The sequence below is a fragment of the Mustelus asterias genome, chromosome 12 (genome assembly GCF_964213995.1).
Source record: "Mustelus asterias chromosome 12, sMusAst1.hap1.1, whole genome shotgun sequence".
Lineage (NCBI taxonomy): Eukaryota > Metazoa > Chordata > Chondrichthyes > Carcharhiniformes > Triakidae > Mustelus > Mustelus asterias.
Genome location: NC_135812.1, coordinates 44,621,182 through 44,642,824, shown reverse-complemented (window position 1 = coordinate 44,642,824; position 21,643 = coordinate 44,621,182). Strand labels below are relative to the sequence as shown.

The following is a 21,643-nucleotide window of genomic DNA, read 5'->3' as shown; positions in this document are numbered from 1 at the left end:
GTTTCAGTTCCACAGAAAGTGTTATCAGCCCTTCTCATTTTTTGATTTTTGTTATTTTTTTTGTATAAATAGGGCATTATTAATTTTTTTAGCTAAGTTTCCTTTGTTTTCTTTTTGTTAGAGTACCCCTTTGTGGAGCTGTCGTCATACCTGGTCATTTGTTAATTGGTTTATTTTTCATTAAAAGAGCAAACTCAAATCTCCTTCATCCATTGCACTCCTGCTCATTGACCAACATGGATTGCTGATATGGCAAGGTCTCCATTTTAGATAAAGTAGATAAAGTTTATTTATTCGTCACAAGTAAGGCTTACATTAACACTGCAATGAAGTTACTGTGAAATTCCCCTAGTCGCCACGCTCTGGTGCCTGTTCGGCTCAATGCACCTAACCAGCACATCTTTTAGAATGTGGGAGGAAACTGAATCACCCGGAGGAAACCCACACAGACACGGGGAAAATGTGCAAACTCCACACAGACAGTGACCCAAGCCAGGAATTGAACCCGGGTTCCTGGCGCTGTGAAGCAGCAGTGCTAACCACTGTACTACCATGCCACCCTAAAACATTTACCCTGGTTTTAATTTATTCATGGGATCTGGGCATCGTTGGCTGGGCCAGCATTTATTGACCATCCCTAATTGCCCTTGAACTGGTGGCTCGCTAGGCCATTTCAGAGGACAGTTAAGAGTCAGCCACATTGCTGTGGATCTGGGGTCACTTGTAGGCCAGACCAGATAAGAACATAAGTGAACCAGATGAGTTTTAAGACAATTGTAAAATGATTCATAGTCATCATTTGATTTTCAATTTCAGATTCTTAATCAAATTCAAATTTCACCATCAACCATGGTGGGATGCAAACCCAGGTCTCATGAGAATTCCCCTGGCTCTTGGGATCACTAGTCCAATGACAATACCACTGTGCAATCACCATGCCTACCTTGCTAACTGCTCTATGAACTTTCCCTTCCCTACAATACTCTTCCAAGTCTGACCTGGGCAGCACAGTGGTTAGCTCTGCTGCCCCACAGTGCCAGGGATCCAGGTTCATGTTCTGGCCTCAGATGACTGTGTGGAGTTTGCATGATCTCCCCATGTCTACTTAGGTTTCCTCTGGGAGCTGCGGTTTCCTCCCACAGTCCAAAGATGTGCGGGTTAGGTGGATTGGCCATGCTAAATTGCCTTTAGTGTCAGGGGGACTAGCAGGGTAAATACATGGGGTTACAGGAATAGGGCTTGCTAGACCATTTAAGAGTCACAACCACATCCTTTATGATGAGTGTTTGTAGTTCAGCTGATAATCATCAGCCAAGGTTGCCTCCTGCCTGGCCCATTACTCTCTGGTCCCTTACATACCTTCTCATTAGAAAAGGTATGGAGTTTTTGAATTCCTCGAGAAGAATTGTTTCATGAAGGCTTTTGCAGGTAACTCCATTTTAAGTGCCTGTACCCATTGGTCAAAAGCAAGCCGCCTAAATCTTTCAAATTCCAGATACATCTGATCAGGGTATTTTCTGAGGGTAAGGAATTTCTGGCAATAACTGTTTTGCACTTAAAAGTAAACACGTAAAATTGCCCTTTTTCTGCCTCATTGCTTGTGGCAGTTTCCTCAGACGACCTTAAGAGCTTTCTTGAAAACCTACTTTGCAACAGCAGGGGCCAGTAGAACATGGAACATAGAAAAACTACAGCACAAACAGGCCCTTTGGCCCACAAGTTGCGCCGGTCTTGTCCCTACCTACCTAGGCTTATAAATAGACTTACCTATAACCCTCAATCCTATTAAGTCCCGTGTACTCATCCAGAAGTCTCTTAAAAGACCCTATTGAGTTTGCCTCCACCACCACTGACGGCAGCCGATTCTACTCACCCACCACCCTCTGAGTGAAAAACTTACCCCTGACATCTCCTCTGTACCTACTCCCCAGCACCTTAAACCTGTGTCCTCTCATAGCAAACATTTCAGCCCTGGGAAAAATCCACCCGATCTATACCTCTCAACATCTTGTAAACCTCTATCAGGTCACCTCTCATCCTTCATCTCTCCAAGGAGAAAAGATCGAGCTCCCTCAACCTATCCTCATAAGGCATGCCACCCAATCCAGGCAACATGCTTGTAAATCTCCTCTGCACCCTTTCTATGGCTTCCACATCCTTTCTGTAACGAGGCGACCAGAACTGGGCACAGTACTCCAGGTAGGGTCTGACAAGGTCTGACAAAGCTGCATCATTATCCCCCGACTCCTAAACTCAATCCCTCGATTGATGAAGGCCAGCACACCATATGCCTTCTTAACCACCTCCTCCACCTGCGAGGCCGATTTAAGAGTCCTATGGACCCGGACCCCAAGGTCCTTCTGATCCTCTACACTGCTAAGAGTCTTACCCCTGATATTACAGCGTTGGGCTGGCCACTTTAGCTGCTGTGCTAACCATTTGAAAGAGATAAAGAAAGCGTTCACTCATGCTTCGTCAAACTTAGGGCTTAAATGGGAAAATTTTAATGTCTCAGCCCTTAAGTTTGAGATATGGGCATCTTCAAGGGACTCAGTGCAATCTCCCTTCCTCAACTGGATTTCTTAAAAATTAAAATTCCCTTTCCTTTTCTCTGGAATTATCCCTCTTCTCCCCATTCCCTTTCCTGCACCACCCTCCTTTCCCTTTCATGAAATTCTCTCTTCTCTCCGTTACTGCAATTCCAGTTCCAATTACTACCACTTCCATCTTAATTCCACTAACTGATCCATTTCAGTGCCCTCAGTTTTCACCTCTAGCTGTTTGACCACTCCTTTTAAAAGTTCCGATTTTCAGGCTTTTGGGCAAAACTCTAGTTACAAGTGCCTTCAACTCTTCGAGATATACCTTTTAAATCCTCAATAGTAACTCCCCTCTCTTCTAGAATGGCACTGGCATTAAATCTGGACATTTTCTTTCCATTTGGTATTATAAACACAAAAAAACCTTTTGAAATTTTGGATTATTTTTGAAGGAACAATTTACTTTCCCTACTCTAGTAAAATACATGGTGACACATACAGGTTTCAGAAGTCAGAAAAGTTAGAGTCCAAATAACAGTTAAAAAATGTCTGATTAAGCCCTTTGCATGTCCTTAAGGCATAGATTGTTGAACTTTCTTAGCTTATTGCTTTAAAATAGTGGAGTTGAAATGCAGTTCAGGTAACTGCACTTTGCTGGAGATAAGATTAACTTCAGAGAGAGAAAGAGATTATTCACTGCCACTTTCAGCAGTTTTTTCCAGGTGACTTTGGTGACCTGCTCTCCACTTCTGGTTTAGCAAAACCACTTTTTATGATTCCTGTCTGTATATTCCATGATGGAATTTGATTAATGTCTTGCAGTCATTGTTGTAGTAATCACATTTTTGATCTATTTCTAAACCCTTTGACAAATTTCAAGATAGAAGAAACTAACAGGAGACGGAGTTATTCTGTCCTTCCCAAGGGGTTTTGTGTATCTGACTGGTGAGCAGTATCCATTATCTTCAAGAATTACATTGCTTCAATTCCAGAACTTTGCATTTTTCATCCATTTCTTTCAAGAGTTCCTGTTTTGAAGTGGATCTTGATGGACACTAGTTCCATGCATCATGTCAGGGCAGGTCTGCAGTGCAATCCATAGAGGAACTTCCCAGAAAAGTGATCAATTTAAAATACCAGACATCAGGTAACTGGTGGTAGCCATCTTTGGTCAGTGACTTTTCTTGTGCTTTTAAAAAAAAAACAAGTCCTCTTCAAACGATTTGATGTTTTTGGTTAGTTGGTGAAGTTATAGGTAAATCTTAATCAGTCACTGTATCCTGTTGTCATGACAAATATGATTTGCTAAGATATTAGTTTGGATCTGGGGCAAATAATTCCTCTTGGTGTGGTGTTGCTTTTGTGGTAAATATAATAGGATGAATTTCTATGTTTGCTATTTTCAACAATATCATAAATGTTTTGTAAAAGAATGGATTTAATTTCAAATCTTACTTTTTCTTTTGCAGGTGTTGAATGCGTTCCCCTTTATTCGTCACTTCCCGGGTCCACACAATAAGATATTTGAAAATCAAAAGAAAATCGTTAATTTTGTGCAGGAGATAGTCACAGAGCATAAAAAATGCTGGGATCCAAATGAACCCAGAGACTTCATTGATGCTTTTTTCGCAGAGGAGGAGAAGGTACATACTATTCTAGTATGGGGGAATATGTTTCAAATTCACTTTCTATTAAGAGATGTTGTATTCTGAGCAGAGAAAAGGAAATTAATTGGAGCATATCAAGGTCAAGAGTTTTTATATTTGATTTAAAAGCAAATTACTGCGGATGCTGGAATCTGAAACTAAAAGAGAAAATGCTGGAAAATCTCAGCAGGTCTGGCAGCATCTGTAAGGAGAGAAAAGAGCTGATGTTTCAAGTCCAGAAGACCCTTTGTCAAAGTCAAAGCTTTGACAAAGTCCTGCACCGATCATGTGTTCCTAACTAGACCATCCGTTTGTATCCCTCTATTCCCAGTCTGTTCATGAGCCAATGTTTCGAGTTTAGATGACCCTTCATCAGAGCCTGCTGAGATTTTCCAGCATTTTCCGTTTTTGTTTCAGATTCCAGAATCGGCAGTATTTTGCTTTTAACTCAGGATCAACTATGTCACTCTCCATCCTGATGAAGAATTCTTATCATATTATGGTCACTCATCCCCAAGGGATCTCACACAACAAGATTGCCAATTATTCCTTTCTCATTACCCAATACCCAGTCTAGGATGGCCTGTTGTCTAATTGGTTCCTCAAGATATTGGTCCAGAAAACTATCCAGTACATGTTCCAGGAATTGCTCTTGAATGGTATTGTGACTAATTTGATTTGCCCAATCCATGTGCAGATTAATGTTACCCATAATTACAGATGTTCCTTAATCACATCCGTCACTAATTTCCAGTTTAATGTCATTCCCTAACATCACCACTACAGTCTGGGGGGTCTTTATACAACCCCCACCAACGTTTTTTGCCCCTTGGTGTTTCTCAACTCTATCCATACAGATTCCACATTGTCAGGACTAATATCTTTCCTCACTATTGTGTTAATCTCCATTTCAGCCAGCAATAAAACCTCACCCCCTTTTTCTTTTTGTCTGTCCTTCCTAAATATTGAATGCCCCTGGATGTTCAGCTCTCATCCCTAGTCACCCTGCAGCTATGTCTCTGTAATCCCAATTATATCATACCTGTTACATCTATTTGCGTGATTAATTCATCCACTTTATTGCAAATGCTCTGCACATTAAGGCACAAAGCCTTGTCTTTTTAACATTCCTTGTCCCGTTCTATTGTTTTCACTGTGGCCCTGTTTGATTCTGGCCCTTGATTTCTCTGCTGATCACTTTTCTTATTCCCCTTTGTCTTTTGTTCTGATCCTTTTCTCCCCCCACGTCTCATTCCTTACATAGGTTTTTATCTCACTGTCATTTTTGCCCCAGTCCTGACCAGGTGCAACCCATCCAGTTTGTACTGGTCTCACCTTTCCAGAATGGGTCCCAATGCCCCAGGAATCTGAAACCCTTCCCCTTGCACCCTCTCTTCAGTCACATATTCATCTGATATATCCTAGTATTTCTGCTCTGATTAGCACATGGCACTGATTGTAATCCTGAGATCACTGCCTTTTAGGACCTTTTTTTTAACCTATGTTATTTGTACCAATGTTTACCACGACCATTGGCTGTTCTCCCTCGCCCTCCAGGTGTCCTGTGGTTGCACTGAGATATCATTCACCCTAGCACCAGGAAAGCAACTTATCATCCATGAGTCTCATTGGAGGCACAGAAATGCCTATCTATTCCCCTTACAGTTGAATCCTCTATAACTATTGCATTCCCACACTTTCTCCTCCTCTCACATGCAGCAGATCCAATTGTGGTGCAAACAAATTTGGCTGTTGCTGCTTTCCCTCGAGAGGCCATTCCACCCCTGCCCACCAATATTAGCCAAAGTGGTACGACTGTTTTGCAGGAGAATGGCCACAGGAGATTCCTACATTGCCTGTCTAGTCCTTTTGCTCTGCCTGTTAGTCAATACCCATCAGGATCTGAAAGGTTTCAATCAAGTTGCCTCTTACTCTTCTAAAGTCAATTTCATACAAACCTAACCCCTCCAACCTTTCCTCATAAGACAACCCACCCATTCCAGGCATTAGTCTAGTAAAACTTCTCTGAACTGCTTTTTATATATTTACATCTTTTCTTAAATAAGGAGACCAATTCCGTACACAGTACCCTAAATGTGGTCTCACCAATGCCCTTTATAATGGAAGTGAAACCTCCCTACTTTTGTAAACAATTCCCCTCACAATAAACGATAACTTTCTGTTAGCTTTCCCTGTATACTTTTGTGATTCATGCACTAGGCCAGCCAGATCCCTCTGCTCCTCAGAGCTCTGCAATCCCTCACCATTTAGATAATAAGCTTCTATTTTATTTTATTATGGAAGTCTGGTACAGCCAGAAAAGCCAGGCACAAAAACATACGAAGAGGTAGTGGAAATTTTGCAGGGCCACTATTCACCAAACCTCCAGTCATTGCAGAAAGGTTTCTGTTTCATAAGCTCACCCAAGAAGCAGGGGAAATCGATTGCACAGTTTGTAGTTGCACTGAAAAAATTGGCTGAGCACTGAAAATTCAGGGATGCATTAAACCATACCATCCGAGATAGATTAGTCTGTGGTTTGCGAAACAGGGCAATTCAAAAGCGGTCGTTAACTGAAAGCAACCTGACTTTAAAGAACGCCATGGAAGTTGCTGTATTGATGGAATTAGAAGCCAAAGAAGCTCAACAGCTGAGTTTCAACACAAGAATTCACAAGGAGGTGAACTTTCTTGTTCCACCCACCACGGGAATTGTAGCGGGTGAGGGCGGGCCATGGAAAGGTTTGTTGGCCTCGGACAGGGCTTCCGGTTTTGGGGCAAGCGCGATTGGAAAATCCTGCCCATAATGTTGGCTGAGACTTGAATGGGAACACAGATTCGCACTTGCTATAGATGTGCTAAAACTGGACACTCAGCAGCAGAGTGTTAGTGAAAAGACTGCACAAATCATGGAAGGACCACACTGAACGCACAGGAAAAATAAACAAGCTTCTGGCAAAAGTTGCAAAAAGCAAAAGTTGAATAAAACAAATGATTTTAAGGGGGAGGAAATGTTGTGTATTTATAGTACTTTTAGTTACTCCTTACCAGCAGCCTTGTAGCAGAACAGAGGCACTTTAAGAGAATGCTTCACTGGTCATTTGTGCAGGCAACTGCGCAGTGTAACATCACAGCCTGTAATGTTAACATCTCCTGAATAAAACTATTAGTTTTTGTTGAACCTCTACGGTCTCCTAAAGTCAACCCTGTGAAGACCACAGCCACCTTCTCTAAAGAGCCTTAATGAATGAAGGGGGTTTTTTACAATAGTGCAGTCGTTGATTATTATTCCAGGTTTAATTAAATAATTGAATTCAATTGAATTGGGTGGGATTTGAAGGTGTGTCTCTTAACTATTAACTCTAGCTCACTACTCCACTAACATTACCACCAAGCTACAACTCCCCACTGATTAAATTTCTAGTTCTCAGTGGCACACTGAGCAGTGTAGTAAGACAGGGAGGCACTGGAGGGACTTGTCATACCTCTTAAACCAAAGGTCAGGGCAATCTCACAGAAAATGTTGAATAAACTTGGGGAAAACTGTGCAAGTAGCAGTGCACATGTTATAATACATAACTAAAATGACTCCCACAAGGCTGGAGTCCCTTCCCCAGATCCAGCTTTATTTACAATTGTTAGTAATGCAGGCACTTCCCAATACAAAGTAAACATCCTGAGTGCTGGTAACACGCACACTCCACATTATATATCTCTGCAGGGCTGCCAGATTGGAGAGCATTAACTGTCTCAATCAGGGTGCTCATAATCTAACAGGCCCACTTGTGGACCTCACTAAAGTCATTACATCCCTGCCCCTCTAGGTCTGAGGAACCTTGGCAAGTTGTTCGCCTTGCGAACCTCTTGCGGCGTTTCAATGCCGAGTCCAGTTCCTCCAGCTCTGCGTCGGAAGTAGCGGACCGGAACTCGCCTCTTTCATCTTGAGCACCGAAGCACGAGTTCACCCTCTTCATCAGATGGCAAGGGAGTCGACGCAGCTAAATCTGCCCTATCCATTTCAAACTCTAAGCTTCCAACGGCCGGAGATGGAGAGCGGGAGCTGGCGGGTCCTGGGATTTCTTCCAAGTCTCCGAATGGGATGGGTATAGATTGTTCTAGCTCATTGGTATTTAGGAATCTGTCAATCTCTAGGTTAAACGTACTCAATGATTGGGCTCTTACAGTCCTCTAGGGCAGAGAATTCCAAAGGTTCATAATGCTCTTAGTAAAAATAAATTCTCCTCATCTTATACATTGCTTGAAACAGATTCAGTGAACAGAATTCAATGGATGGTGGGTTTCCTGCCCTTTTCATGAGCAATTCAGGATAGGCAACAACTACTGGACAAGCGAGTGATGCCCACTTCCCATGAAAGAATAAATACAAAACCCAACGAGTCAGTGAGGAACACGTCCTCACCAATGCTGGCTACCCCTCAGCCATTAACTGACCACATAAGGACCTCAAATGGGACAAGCGTGGGCAGGCCACCCAAGGCCTCACTAACCATGACTTGCCCACCACTAAATCTGTGGACAGGTCGGAATGGTGTTGGAAGGCCACCAGGGTTATTTAATGAACCCTCCCCACCTCCCACTGCTAGCAAAACTACCGGCAGGGAACGACTAAATTCTGCCCAATAGTTACTTTCAAAATGGAACTGGATAAATAGCTTAAGGGAAAACATTTTTGGGGCTCTGCGCAAAAAGCAGGAAATGTGACTTGTTCAAGAATGCTGCCAAACAACTGGCAAAACATATGATGGCCTGAATGGACTCCTTCACTGCAGGTTCATTCCATATTATATAAATTATCACTGATGACTTTTTAAACCTGCACTTTAGATGAAACATGTCCCCAAGACAAGTTTCCTGGAATCCAAAATGATGGGGACAGTTTTGAATCTCTTTTCCGCTGGTACAGAGACCACCTCCACCACCCTACGCTGGGCATTGCTTTACATGATGCTACATCCAGAGCTGCAGTGTAAGTATAAATTGGACTCAAATACCTGACAGGGGTATGGAGGCCATTATGGATTCTAGGAGAGGGAAGGAGGGACCTGCTAGTGTGAACTGAGATGGAGGATTGGGGGCTGTGAGCACCAGTAACAGATACAGGAGGGAAGGGAAGAGGGTTAGGAAATGCATTTGGAAACAGTGGAAGAACTATTTTCTGCCCTCAGCACTGACCGGAATGATCCAATGATCAGTAAGATAGGTTTGCAATCCTCCATTTACTACTCACTAAGTGTGATGATGCTGAGCCTTTGAGAAATGTATTTTAGTCATGTTTCTGTGCAGGGTGCTTCTAACAGTCCCTTCCATTTTATTGGAACTGTTCTGTCTACAACCGGTATCCTACATTGTTACTGCAGCAGCATGATTGTTTAATCTGAACAAATGCTGTTTTTGTTCTCCTGGGATTTTGCAGAGTGGGGTTTAATTGGGATGATTGAAAGACATGGTCATATGACTGGGTACAGCTAAGCTTCTAGAGAATTCCAGCTTAGTGATTTTTAAAATTCATTTTTGGGACGTAGGCGTCGCTGGCTGTCCAGCATTTATTGCCCATCCCTAGTTGCCCTCAAGAAGGTGGTGGTGAGCTGCTTTCTTGAATTACTGCAGTCCATGTGTTGTGGGTTGACCCACAATCTCAGTTGTAGGAGAGTAGCATCTCTCTGTTCCCCTCTCTGAAGTTGGAGACTGGAATCTGCCACAAGATAAGTTTCTTTCTCAGAGATTCTGCTGTATGAGAATGGATCTTTATCTAAGAGTTGTTGTTTTGGAAGTTGCAATGTGAGAGGTATCCCTTTCTGTCTCTGAAATCTGGAGACTGGGAACTGCCAGTGCCTAAGTTTACTTCTCTTAAGTTTTGCTGTTTTGATGGTATGTCCTTCTCTGAAAATTGTTGTTTCGATCTCTGTCCAGAAGAGGTAAAAGGCTGAAAATCCAGCATCCAGCTAACTAATTCTGCAGAAGAATGTATATCTAGGGGGTATTTCTTTAAATTGGTACGACAGAGATAGCTAGTTGTTAAGGATTATAGAAACATAGAAATATTAAAAAAACTACAGCACAAAACAGGCCCTTTGGCCCCACAAGTTGTGCCGAACATATCCCTACCTTTTAGGCCTACCTATAACCCTCCATCCTATTAAGTCCCATGTACTCATCCAGGAGTCTCTTAAAAGACCCTATTGAGTTTGCCTCCACCACCACTGATGGCAGCCGATTCCACTCGCCCACCACCCTCTGTGTGAAAAACTTCCCCCTAACATTTCCCCTGTGCCTACCCCCCAGCACCTTAAACCTGTGTCCTCTTGTAGCAGCCATTTCCACCCTGGGAAAAAGCCTCAGAGTCCACCCGGCCTATGCCTCTCAACATCTTATATACCTCTATTAGGTCTCCTCTCATCCTACGTCTCTCCAAGGAGAAAAGACCAAGCTCCCTCAGCCTATCCTCATAAGGCATGCCACTCAATCCAGGCAACATCCTTGTAAATCGCCTCTGCACCCTTTCAATCTTTTCCACATCCTTCCTGTAATGAGGTGACCAGAACTGAGCACAGTACTCCAAGTGGGGTCTGACGAGGGTCTTATATAGCTGCATCATTATCCCCGGACTCCTAAACTCAATCCCTCGATTGATAAAGGCCAGCACACCATACGCCTTCTTAACTACCTCCTCCACCTGCGGGGCCGATTTTAGAGTCCTATGGTCCTTCTGATCCTCTGCAGTACTAAGAGTCTTTCCCTTTATATTGTACTCCTTCATCCTATTTGACCTGCCAAAATGGACCACTACACATTTATCTGCGTTGAAGTCCATCTGCCACTTCTCTGCCCATTCTTGCATCCTATCTATGTCCCTCTGTAACTTCTGACATCCCTCCAGACTATCCACAACCCCACCAACCTTCGTGTCGTCGGCAAACTTACCAACCCATCCCTCCACTTCCTCATCCAGGTCATTTATGAAAATGACAAACAGCAATGGTCCCAGGACAGATCCCTGGGGCACACCACTGGTGACTGACCTCCATTTAGAAAAAAACCCATCTCTACACACTCTCTGCCTCCTTTGGGGAAACACAGTAAGAAGTTTAACAACACCAGGTTAAAGTCCAACAGGTTTATTTGGTAGCAAAAGCTACACAAGCTTTCGGAGCTTCAAGCTCCTTCTTCAGGTGAGTGGGAAGTCTGTTCACAAACAGGGCATATAAAGACAGACTCAATTTACATGAATAATGGTTGGAATGCGAATACTTACAGCTAATCAAGTCTTTAAGATACAAACAACATGAGTGGAGAGAGCATCAAGACAGGCTAAAAAGATGTGTATTGTCTCCAGACAAGACAGCCAGTGAAACTCTGCAGGTCCAGGCAAGCTGTGGGGGTTACAAATAGTGTGACATGAACCCAATATCCCGATTGAAGCTGTCCTCGTGTGTGCGGAACTTGGCTATCAGTTTCTGCTCAGCGACTCTGCGCCGTCGTGTGTCGTGAAGGCCGCCTTGGAGAACGCTTACCCGAATATCAGAGGCCGAATGCCCGTGACCGCTGAAGTGCTCCCCAACAGGAAGAGAACAGTCTTGCCTGGTGATTGTCAAGCGGTGTTCATTCATCCGTTGTCGCAGCGTCTGCATAGTTTCCCCAATGTACCATGCCTCGGGACATCCTTTCCTGCAGCGTATCAGGTAGACAATGTTGGCCGAGTTGCAAGAGTATGTACCGTGTACCTGGTGGATGGTGTTCTCACGTGAGATGATGGCATCTGTGTCGATGATCCGGCACGTCTTGCAGAGGTTGCTGTGGCAGGGTTGTGTGGTGTCGTGGTCACTGTTCTCCTGAAGGCTGGGTAGTTTGCTGGTCTGTTTGAGGTTGTTTGAAGGCAAGAAGTGGGGGTGTGGGAATGGCCTTGGCGAGATGTTCGTCTTCATCAATGACATGTTGAAGGCTCCGGAGGAGATGCCGTAGTTTCTCCGCTCCGGGGAAGTACTGGACGACGAAGGGTACTCTGTCCACTGTGTCCCGTGTTTGACTTCTGAGGAGGTCGGTGCGGTTTTTCGCTGTGGCGCGTTGGAACTGTTGATCAATGAGTCGAGCGCTATATCCTGTTCTTAAGAGGGCATCTTTCAGCGTCTGGAGGTGTCTGTTGCGATCCTCCTCATCTGAGCAGATCCTGTGTATACGGAGGGCTTGTCCGTAGGGGATGGCTTCTTTAACGTGTTTAGGGTGGAAGCTGGAGAAGTGGAGCATCGTGAGGTTATCCGTGGGCTTGCGGTACAGTGAGGTGCTGAGGTGACCGTCCTTAATGGAGATGCGTGTGTCCAAGAATGCAACCGATTCCGGAGAGTAGTCCATGGTGAGTCTGATGGTGGGATGGAACTTGTTGATGTCATCATAGAGTTGTTTCAGTGATTGTTCACCATGAGTCCAAAGGAAGAAAATGTCATCGATGTATCTAGTGTATAGCATCTGTTGAAGGTCCCGTGCGGTGAAGAAGTCTTGTTCGAACCTGTGCATGAAGATGTTGGCATATTGAGGTGCGAATTTGGTCCCCGTGGCTGTTCCGTGTGTCTGGATGAAGAACTGGTTGTTGAAGGTGAAGATATTGTGGTCCACGATGAAGCAGATGAGATGTAAAATTGCATCTGGAAACTGGCAGTTGTCGGCGCTGAGCACTTTGGGCAAGCCAGTTCTGGATCCACAGGGCAGCAGCCCCTTGGATCCCATGCCCTCTCACTTTTTCTAGAAGCCTTGCATTGGGGACCTTATCGAACGCCTTGCTAAAATCCATATAAACCACATCTACCGCTTTCCGTTTGTCAATGTGTTTAGTCACATTTTCGAAGAACTCCACCAGGCTTGTAAGGCACGATCTGCCTTTGACAAAACCATGCTGAGTATTCTTGAGCATACTAAACCTCTCTAAATGCTCATAAATCTTGTCTCTCAGGATCTTCTCCATCAGCTTACCAACCACTGAGGTTAGACTCACCGGTTGGTAATTTCTTGGGCTATCCCTATTCACCTTCCTGAAAATAGGAACCACATCCGCAATCCTCCAATCCTCCAGCACCTCTCCCGTCTCCATCGACGACGCAAAGATCATCGCCAGAGGCTCTGCAATCTCTTCCCTTGTCTCCCACAGTAACCTAGGGTACATCCCATCCGGACCCGGCGACTTATCTATCTTGATGCCATTCAAAGATTCCAGCACAACCTCTTTGTTAAAGTCCACATACTCAATCTTTTCAGTCCACCGCAAGCCCGCAGTACATCCACCCAGGTCCTTCTCCTCTGTGAAAACCGAGGCAAAATACTCATTAAGCACCTCTGCCATTTCTACTGGTTCCGTACAGACTTTCCCGCCTTCACCTTTTATAGGCTTTATTCCTTCACGTCTCATCCTTTTACTCTTCACATATTTATAGAACGCCTTAGGGTTTTCATTAATTTCACCTGCCAAGGCCTTCTCGTGACCCCTTCTGGCTCTCCTAATTTCCTTCTTTAGTCCCTTCCTACAAGCTGTATACTCAACTAGATCCCTATCTTCGCCAAGCTCTCTGAACCTTTTGTACGCTTTCCTTTTCTTCTCGACTAGGTCCCGCACAGCTTTCGTGCACCACGGTTCCTTTAACCTACCAACTCCTCCCTGTCTGCTTGGAACATTGTCCTGTAGAACTCTAGACAGACATTCCTTGAAAAACTGCCACCTCTCTTCAGTACATTTCCCCGAGAATACCTCCTTCCAATTTACTCCTCTAATTAGCTGCCTTATGTCTTCATATTTCCCCTTACTCCATATAAACGCTTTCCTAGCTTGCCTGATCCTCTCTTTTTCCAATGCAAGCATAAAGGAGAGAGAGTTATGATCGCTATCCCCAAGATACTCTCCCACTGAGAGATCTGACACCTGTCCAGGTTCATTGGTCAGTATCAGATCAAGTACAGTGTCTCCTCTTGTAGGCTTGTCCACATGCTGTGTCAGGAAGCCCTCCTGAACACACCTAATGAACTCCTCCCCATCCAATCCCCTTACCCTTGGGATATTCCAATCTATGTTTGGGAAATTGAAGTCTCCCATCACAACAACTCTGCTATTATTGCAACTCTCCAGGATCTGTTTCCCTATCTGCTCCTCCACCTCCCTGTTACTATTGGGCGGCCTATAGAGAACTCCCAGCAATATGATCGACCCCTTCCCACTCCGAACTTCCACTCACAGAGACTCTGTAGACAATCCCTCCACAGCATACACCTTCTCTATAGCTGTGACACTATCCCTGATCAGCAGTGCCACTCCACCCCCTCTCTTGCCTCCCTCCCTGTCCTTCCTGAAACATCTGAATCCCGGCACCTGGAGTATCCAGTCCTATCCCTGAGACATCCAAGCCTCCGTAATGGCCACCACATCACACTTCCAGGCATCGATCCACGCTCTGAGCTCATCCCCTTTATTCACTACACTCCTGGCATTAAAGTAAACACATCTCAATCCTTTGGTCTGAGCTCTCCCCTTCTCTATCTCCCGTCCATCCTCCCTCTTGCACTGTCTATAACCCCTCTCTGTTTGCGAGCTAACTTCCTCGCTCCCAGTCACCTCGTCTTGGTCCCCTCCCCCCAACCTATCTAGTTTCTCTTCCCAGTAACCTTAGCCAACCTTCCCGCCAGGATATTGGTCCCCCTGCCATTCAAGTGCCACCTGTTTTTTGCGTACAGGTCACACCTGCCCCTAAAGAGGTCCCAATGGTCCAGGAACCTGAATCCCTGCCCCCTGCACCAGCCCCTCAGCCACACATTCATCCTCCACCTCACTCCATTCCTGCCCTCACCTTCCCGTGGCACAGGCAGCAATCCTGAGATTACTACCTTTGCTTTCCTCCTTCTCAGCTGTCTCCCTAATTCTCTATGCTCTCTTTTCATGAACCCTTCCCCCTTCCTTCCCACATCAGCGGTACCAATATGTACTGCTACCTCTGGCTCCCCTCCCTCCCCCCTCAGGATTTCTGGGAGTCGACCAGCAACATCCTGGATCCTGGCCCCAGGGAGGCAGACCACCATCCGAGACGCCTGACTGCCTCCGCAAAAATGCCTGCCCGAACCCCTTACTGTCGAGTCGCCGATTAACACTGCCTTCCTCCTCTTTTCCTTAGCCCTCTGAGTTACAGGGCCGGACTCCACTCCGGAGACACAGCCACTGCTGCTTCCCCCAGGCGGGCTGTCCCTCCCAGCAGTACTCAGGCAGGAGTACTTGTTGTGTAGGGGCACATCCACCGGGGTGCTCTCAATCACCGGAGCTTTACCCTTCCTGGCCGTCACCCACTTGGCCTCCACCCGTGGCCCTTGTGTGACCACCTGATGATAGCTCTTGTCTATCACCTCCTCATTCTCCCTTAACAGCCTAAGATCCTCAAGCTGCAGTTCCAGCTCCTTAAGACGGTACCTCAGGAACCGCAGCTCGACACACCCCTCACAGATGTGGATGTCCAGGAGGCCAGGTGCCTCCAGGACCTCCCACATCCTACACTGGGAACAACACACTGGTTTCACACTCATATTTGACCCTTTATACCAAGGTACACAGAGAAAAGTAAACAAGAATTAAAACTCAGCCCTGCTTGCACTGTCCCCCGAAGCCCTGTGAGCCAAAGCCCTTATAGCTCTCACTCGGCTCCCTGCTCACTCCACTGCCCGCTCCCGACACTGCCCGCTGTATACTGCAGCCTACTTTTTATACTTCGCGCGCTTAAAAAAACCCTTCCCAGACTCCTTAGCAGCCCACTTCCGGTTTTCAGTTTAAAATTAAGAAAAGAAAAATACTACTCGAAAAATAAAGGCAAAAAAAACCACACTGACTAAATAAATAAATAAATAAATCTCTCACAAGCACTCCTGCCACAAATCACTCCCCCTCTCTTTGCTTGCTCCAGTGGAACAAATATAATTTTATATTATATTTTGCCATGTTTAAGTATTTTGATTGGTAAATGTTATGCTAATTCTTTTTGTTATATTCTAACTGTTCTTAAATAAAATTTGTTTTGATAAAAGCTTCCTAGTGTGTCACTTCAATCATACCAGGAGTGAAACATCTTATATGTTCATCCTCGTGCCAAAATCAAATGTAAAAGTTAGATTCCAGGCTAACTTCATAAAATACCTTGAAGTTTCTGATCTGGGACTTAACACTGAGACAGATTATCTGCTAATCATTTCATTGATGTTTGTCGGACCTTGCTGTGCACAAACTGAGTTCTACACTTCAAAAAGTATTTTATTGCTGGGGGGTCTCTCTCTTGGGGATATCTCCAGGTTGCAAAAGCTGTAAGGTACAATTTCTTTCTTTCAATGAACAATCATAATTTGTTCTTTTGTTTCTGTAGCTAAAGTCCATGAAGAGATTGACAGAGTAGTTGGGAAGGAGAGAAAGCCAACACTGGAGGACCGTGAGGAAATGCCGTACACTAATGCTGTTATCCATGAAACCCAACGCTTAGGGAATATTGCTCCAATTTCACTTCCTCATCAAACATTCAGGGATACGGAGGTTATGGGATACACAATCCCTAAGGTACAGTCTCTATAAACATTGACTGTTGTACTGAAGCCTTAATAATAGGAAAGGTGGAGATTCTGAGTGATCAGAACTGCTTCCTATTGTTTAAAGGTCTGAGTTTCTCAAAAATCAATACTGTTATTAGGGTAGATGGCCAGCTCCTGATGCGAGAAGTCATGGTGCTTCTAGTCATCCTAATAGATCTTCCATGGCATTGCTCATGGTCTGTAGGGAACAGGTAGATGTGATGGTGTTAAGAGGTTTTTTGGTGTATCGTTGTGAATCTGTAAACATTTCTGGGCTGGAAACATATATCTGAGTGTTCCGGAAACTAAGCAGTGGTCTTAATCTCATGGTGGGTGGTTTGAACACTATCTGTCCATAAGAGGTGGAACAAAAATCTGGGACCGGGGATTATGGACCTCACTAATCCACTCACCGAATATAAGTATCGGGCTCCTCCTTATTGCTCTCATGGTCAGTTACAAATATATTCTCATAACTTCCAGGGAACAACGATCATTCCAAATCTTACCTCCGCCATGTTTGATGAGAAAGTTTGGTCAACGCCACATCAGTTTAATCCGGGTCACTTCCTCAACGCCAAGGGGAAGTTTGTGAAACCGGAAGCCTTCATCCCATTCTCTGCAGGTAATGTAGGATTTGAGGAATCATTAAATGTACTGGAATATACAACTGTGGATTAGTAATGGATGTCCAACCACATCTCTGTGCAGCGTTCAGTGTCTCTTCCTCGTCATCAAACATTTCAGAAATTGCAATCTAAATTAATATCAGCTCTCAAAGCCCCTAGGGTTAACCCAGTTTCTAAAGAGTTATTTTTACCATCTTCAAAGTGCTGTGCCGAGTGGCATCGAGGTCTCCCAAACTTTCCGATCATAGCAGAAGTGGATAACCTGATTCTTGGTGTTCAGGTTAAGCAAGTCATTGATGTTGGCTAGCTGCCTCCTTCACTGTCTGCCTCTTATTCTTCATCCATTATTTCTTCCAAGGGTGCTTAGGCATTTCAACACTTCTGCACAGACCTGAAGAACTCCATTTGTCTTCTTTTGATTTTTTTTGAGTTCTCTTGTTCTTCTGCCTCATTCAATAGTTCTTTGGTAGCTCTTTTCTCCACCCAACTTACCCTTAGGATCTTTCCTAAGCACATTTTGAAGCTGTTTTCTTTTCATCCTCTTTCCTGATGTTTCAAGTTTCACATCCATAATTTATTACTAACCAGATAGAACATTTTTGTACATGGATTCTCATTTCAAGACTCAAGCTGAAGTTTCTTATAATGTTGCTAAATTTTGTAAAAACACTTTAGGCCTGTCCAGTCCTTTTCAGATTTCAGTACTGCTTTTGGCATTAGATGTTACTGTGCTTCCTAATTAGTTGAATTTATTCATGTGTTCTAATTTGCTTCCATTTATTCTTGTTATCATTATTGTTATGTGCATGTTCTTCCAGTTGAGTCTAAGTCCATCTTTAACACTTTACAACCATATCAATTAATTTTTGCAAGTATTCATTTCTTGCTCGAAGTACAGTGTCATGGGCATAATGGCTCTTGTTGATGACTCGCCCTCCTACCTTTATACCATCCATGCCTTCAATTCTTCTAGGAATACATTTACTGTTCAGAATCTGGTGAGAGAATGCAGCCTTGTCTGACCCCTTTTTTGATTGCTTTCCAATCACCGAGTTCATTCTTATAACTGATCGTCACTATCTGATTCTAATAAATATTCCTAATGAATCAAAGATCTTTCCTGTCAATGCTGATGCCTTCCAGCAGGATAAAGGGGAACACGTGTATTTGCTGTAATTAATTTCCATATTTGACTAGGTCATCAAAGGCCCCTACGCAAGAGTGCTTGGTGTAGGGAGTAACATGTTCACATGGACAGAGGATGGGTTATCTAACTGGAAACCGAAAGTAGGCATAACTGGGTCGTTTTTAGGTTGACAAGATGTGACAAGTGGAGCACCACAGGGATCAAGTGCTGGGGCCTCAACAATCTATATCAATGACTTGGATGAAGGGATCAAACGAATGGTTGTTAACTTAGCTGACAACACAAAGAAAGTTAGGAAAGTAACTTACGAAAAGGACATAAAAAGCCTGCAAAAGAATATAGATACGTTAAGTAGGTGGGCAAACATTTGACAAAGTTCAATGTGGGAAAATGTGAACTTGCCCACTTTGACAGAAAGAATAGAAAAACAGCATATTACTTAAATGCTCAAAGACTGCAGAACTCTGAGGTACAGAGGGATCTGGATGTCCCGGTACATGAATCAGGAGAAGTTTGTATCTAGGTACAGCAAGCAGTTAGGAATACAAATTAAATGTTGGCGGCACGGTGGCAAAGTGGTTAGCACTGCTGTCTCACAGCGCCAGGGACCAGGGTTCAATTCCCGTCCTGGGTCACTGTCTGTGTGGAGTTTGCACGTTCTCCCTATGTTTGTGTGGGTTTCCTCCGGGTGCTCCAGTTTCATCCCACAGTCCGAAAGACGAGTTGGTTAGGTGCATTGGCCATGCTAAATTCTCCCTCAGTGTACCCAAACAGGTGTCGGAGTGTGGCGACTAGGGGATTTTCACAGTAATTTTGTTGCAAGTGTTAATGTACGCCCACTTGTGACACTAATAACAAGACTTTAATACAGGGGAATGGAATATAAAAATAGGAATGTTTTGCTACAGTTGTACAGAGCATTAATGAGATTGTGTACAGCTTTCTTTCCTTAAGAAAGGATATACAGGTGTTAGAAACATATCAGAGAAGGTTCAATCCACTGATCCCTGGGATGAGGAGTGTTCCAAGTTGGTCATGGTGAGCTTGCATCCATTGCAGTTTAGAGGTTGAGAGATTTTATTGAAACAGAACATATTGAGGGAAGCTGACAAGGTTGATGCTGAAAGGCTGTTTCCCCTTGTGGGAGAAACTAGAACTCGGAGATACAGTTTAAAAATAAAAAGTTTTCCATTTAAAATTGAGATGAGGAGATTTTTTTGTCTGAGTGGGTCATGAATATTTGGAACTCTTTGACCCTAACCCACTGCTCTCTGGGTAATTGAATATTTTTAAGGTAGATAGATTCTTGATTAATGAGGGAGTCAAAAATCATTGGGGATAGTCGGGAATGTGGAGTTGAGGCCACAATCAGATCAGCCATAATCTTCTTGAATGGTGGAGTAGGTGCCATGGGCCAAAGGGCCTACTCCTGCTCCTAATTCATATATTAGATGCTGGGGGATGCTGCCAGGGTGCCATTAGGTATTTAGGACTGTGAGGGAACCAGTTGCTGTTCAATCCGTGTGACCCCGCAGTGACCTTCCGGCCTTTCTCCTGTGCTCTCTAACTACTCTCTCTCCTCGCCTAGCAGGTCATCGTGTGTGCCTGGGGGAGCAGCTGGCAAAGACTGAACTCTTCCTGTTCTTCACGTCCATGCTCCAACATTTCACATTCCATCTCCCGGAAAATGAACTAAAACCAAAGTACACGGAAGCCAAATACGGAATTACCCTGAGTCCACTTCCTTATCGACTGTGTGCTAAACTCAGATAAGGTGTGCTCAGGAGTGGGGAAGTGATGCACCTTCTTCAGATTGAAACTGATCTATTCAACAAGTGTTTTTCTGTCCTCTTGTATATGAAATTCTAACAGATATATCTTGTTATGGAGTGAACATGCCTAGTATGTATATGGAGCACATTTGCTTCTGAGGTCTAAATTCTGCTCCAGCCAAGACCACCAGCCAAAGAGGTATAATTCAAGTCTTTTCCTGTTAATGTCACCGGAACGCACTGAAATCCCAATGAGCAAGAATTCTCAGTACAAGTTGCACAGATATTCTGCACTGATTAGTTGCTATGCAACAATGGGGATAAGTTGACCTTGAGTCATAGTGAAATATGAACATTAGTGAATCACAAACCTCCCCATTGTAAATCAGTTGCCCAACATCAATCACCTGTTTTGTCCTATCGCCAAATTCCAATTTCACCCCATTGAACAACTGCCCATGTCTGTTTGAATAATCACCGTTTCTCCTCCGTCTCTGTCCAAGTGCTCATTAATTTACAGATATAAATTTGTACAATCTTGTGTCAGTCACTTAATCAATTGTTTTACACGTACTACGCATTTAAGAAAAAATAAAAATGTTTTAATCACTTTATTTTGGAACAATTATTCTCAAGGTCACATTAATTATTCTCTCATTTTTTGCTTTCTCTAGTGAGTGCAGTATGTTCTGCCTATAGCTACAATGGATCAGTGTACCAATGTTGTAATTATGTCCCCAACATGTATTTAGTTAAATAAAGAAAAATGTTGAAAATCTGAAGTAATTCTGCCAGTGTGTGCTGAACCATCGTTGGTTCCCACTGTGGGGTTGTTCTAATGTTGTTGTTGGGCGAGGGTGTTCACACTGTGGGATTGTTCTAATGTTGTTGTTGGGCTAGGGTGGGATTAATACACCTGTGGTTGTTACTGTTGTGGCACATCCCAGTCGGGCTCCGCCTCCTGGGAGAGGTATAAGACCCCCTGCTCGGGCGGGACCTCGTCAGTCTGGGATGGTGTACTTACGTTCTAGTAGTTCCATTGTTAGGCAATAAAAACCTTCTGTTACCGAAGCTTCGTGCCTTGAGTTCAATTGACGTGCATCAATTTTATTGCCTCACACTAAGCTCTCGACGGAAAGGAGAGTATGGAACAAATCTTAAAGCCAGAGCGTCTGACGCTGGATCCACGTGCGGTGGGCGCCTCTAACACCTTCGACCACTGGCTGAAGTGTTTTGAGGACTACCTGGCAGCCTCCGCAGCGGTCATCACAGATGACGACAGACTCCGGGTCCTCCATGCGAGGGTAAGCGACACTGTC

At 44.2% G+C, this 21,643-nt stretch overlaps 1 protein-coding gene across 1 annotated transcript in view; it reads left to right on the top strand.

The window, feature by feature from the left end:
* Nucleotides 1-21,393, top strand: part of LOC144501413 (cytochrome P450 2J6-like) — a 43,776-nt gene extending 22,383 nt beyond the window's left edge. Inside the window, exons 5-9 of the mRNA XM_078225140.1 lie at nt 4,010-4,183; nt 9,031-9,172; nt 16,578-16,765; nt 17,260-17,401; nt 20,144-21,393. Coding sequence (XP_078081266.1) covers nt 4,010-4,183; nt 9,031-9,172; nt 16,578-16,765; nt 17,260-17,401; nt 20,144-20,325 — 828 coding nt within the window. The 3' untranslated portion in view covers nt 20,326-21,393. The remainder of the gene's footprint in view (nt 1-4,009; nt 4,184-9,030; nt 9,173-16,577; nt 16,766-17,259; nt 17,402-20,143) is intronic.
* Nucleotides 21,394-21,643: the final 250 nt, after the last annotated feature.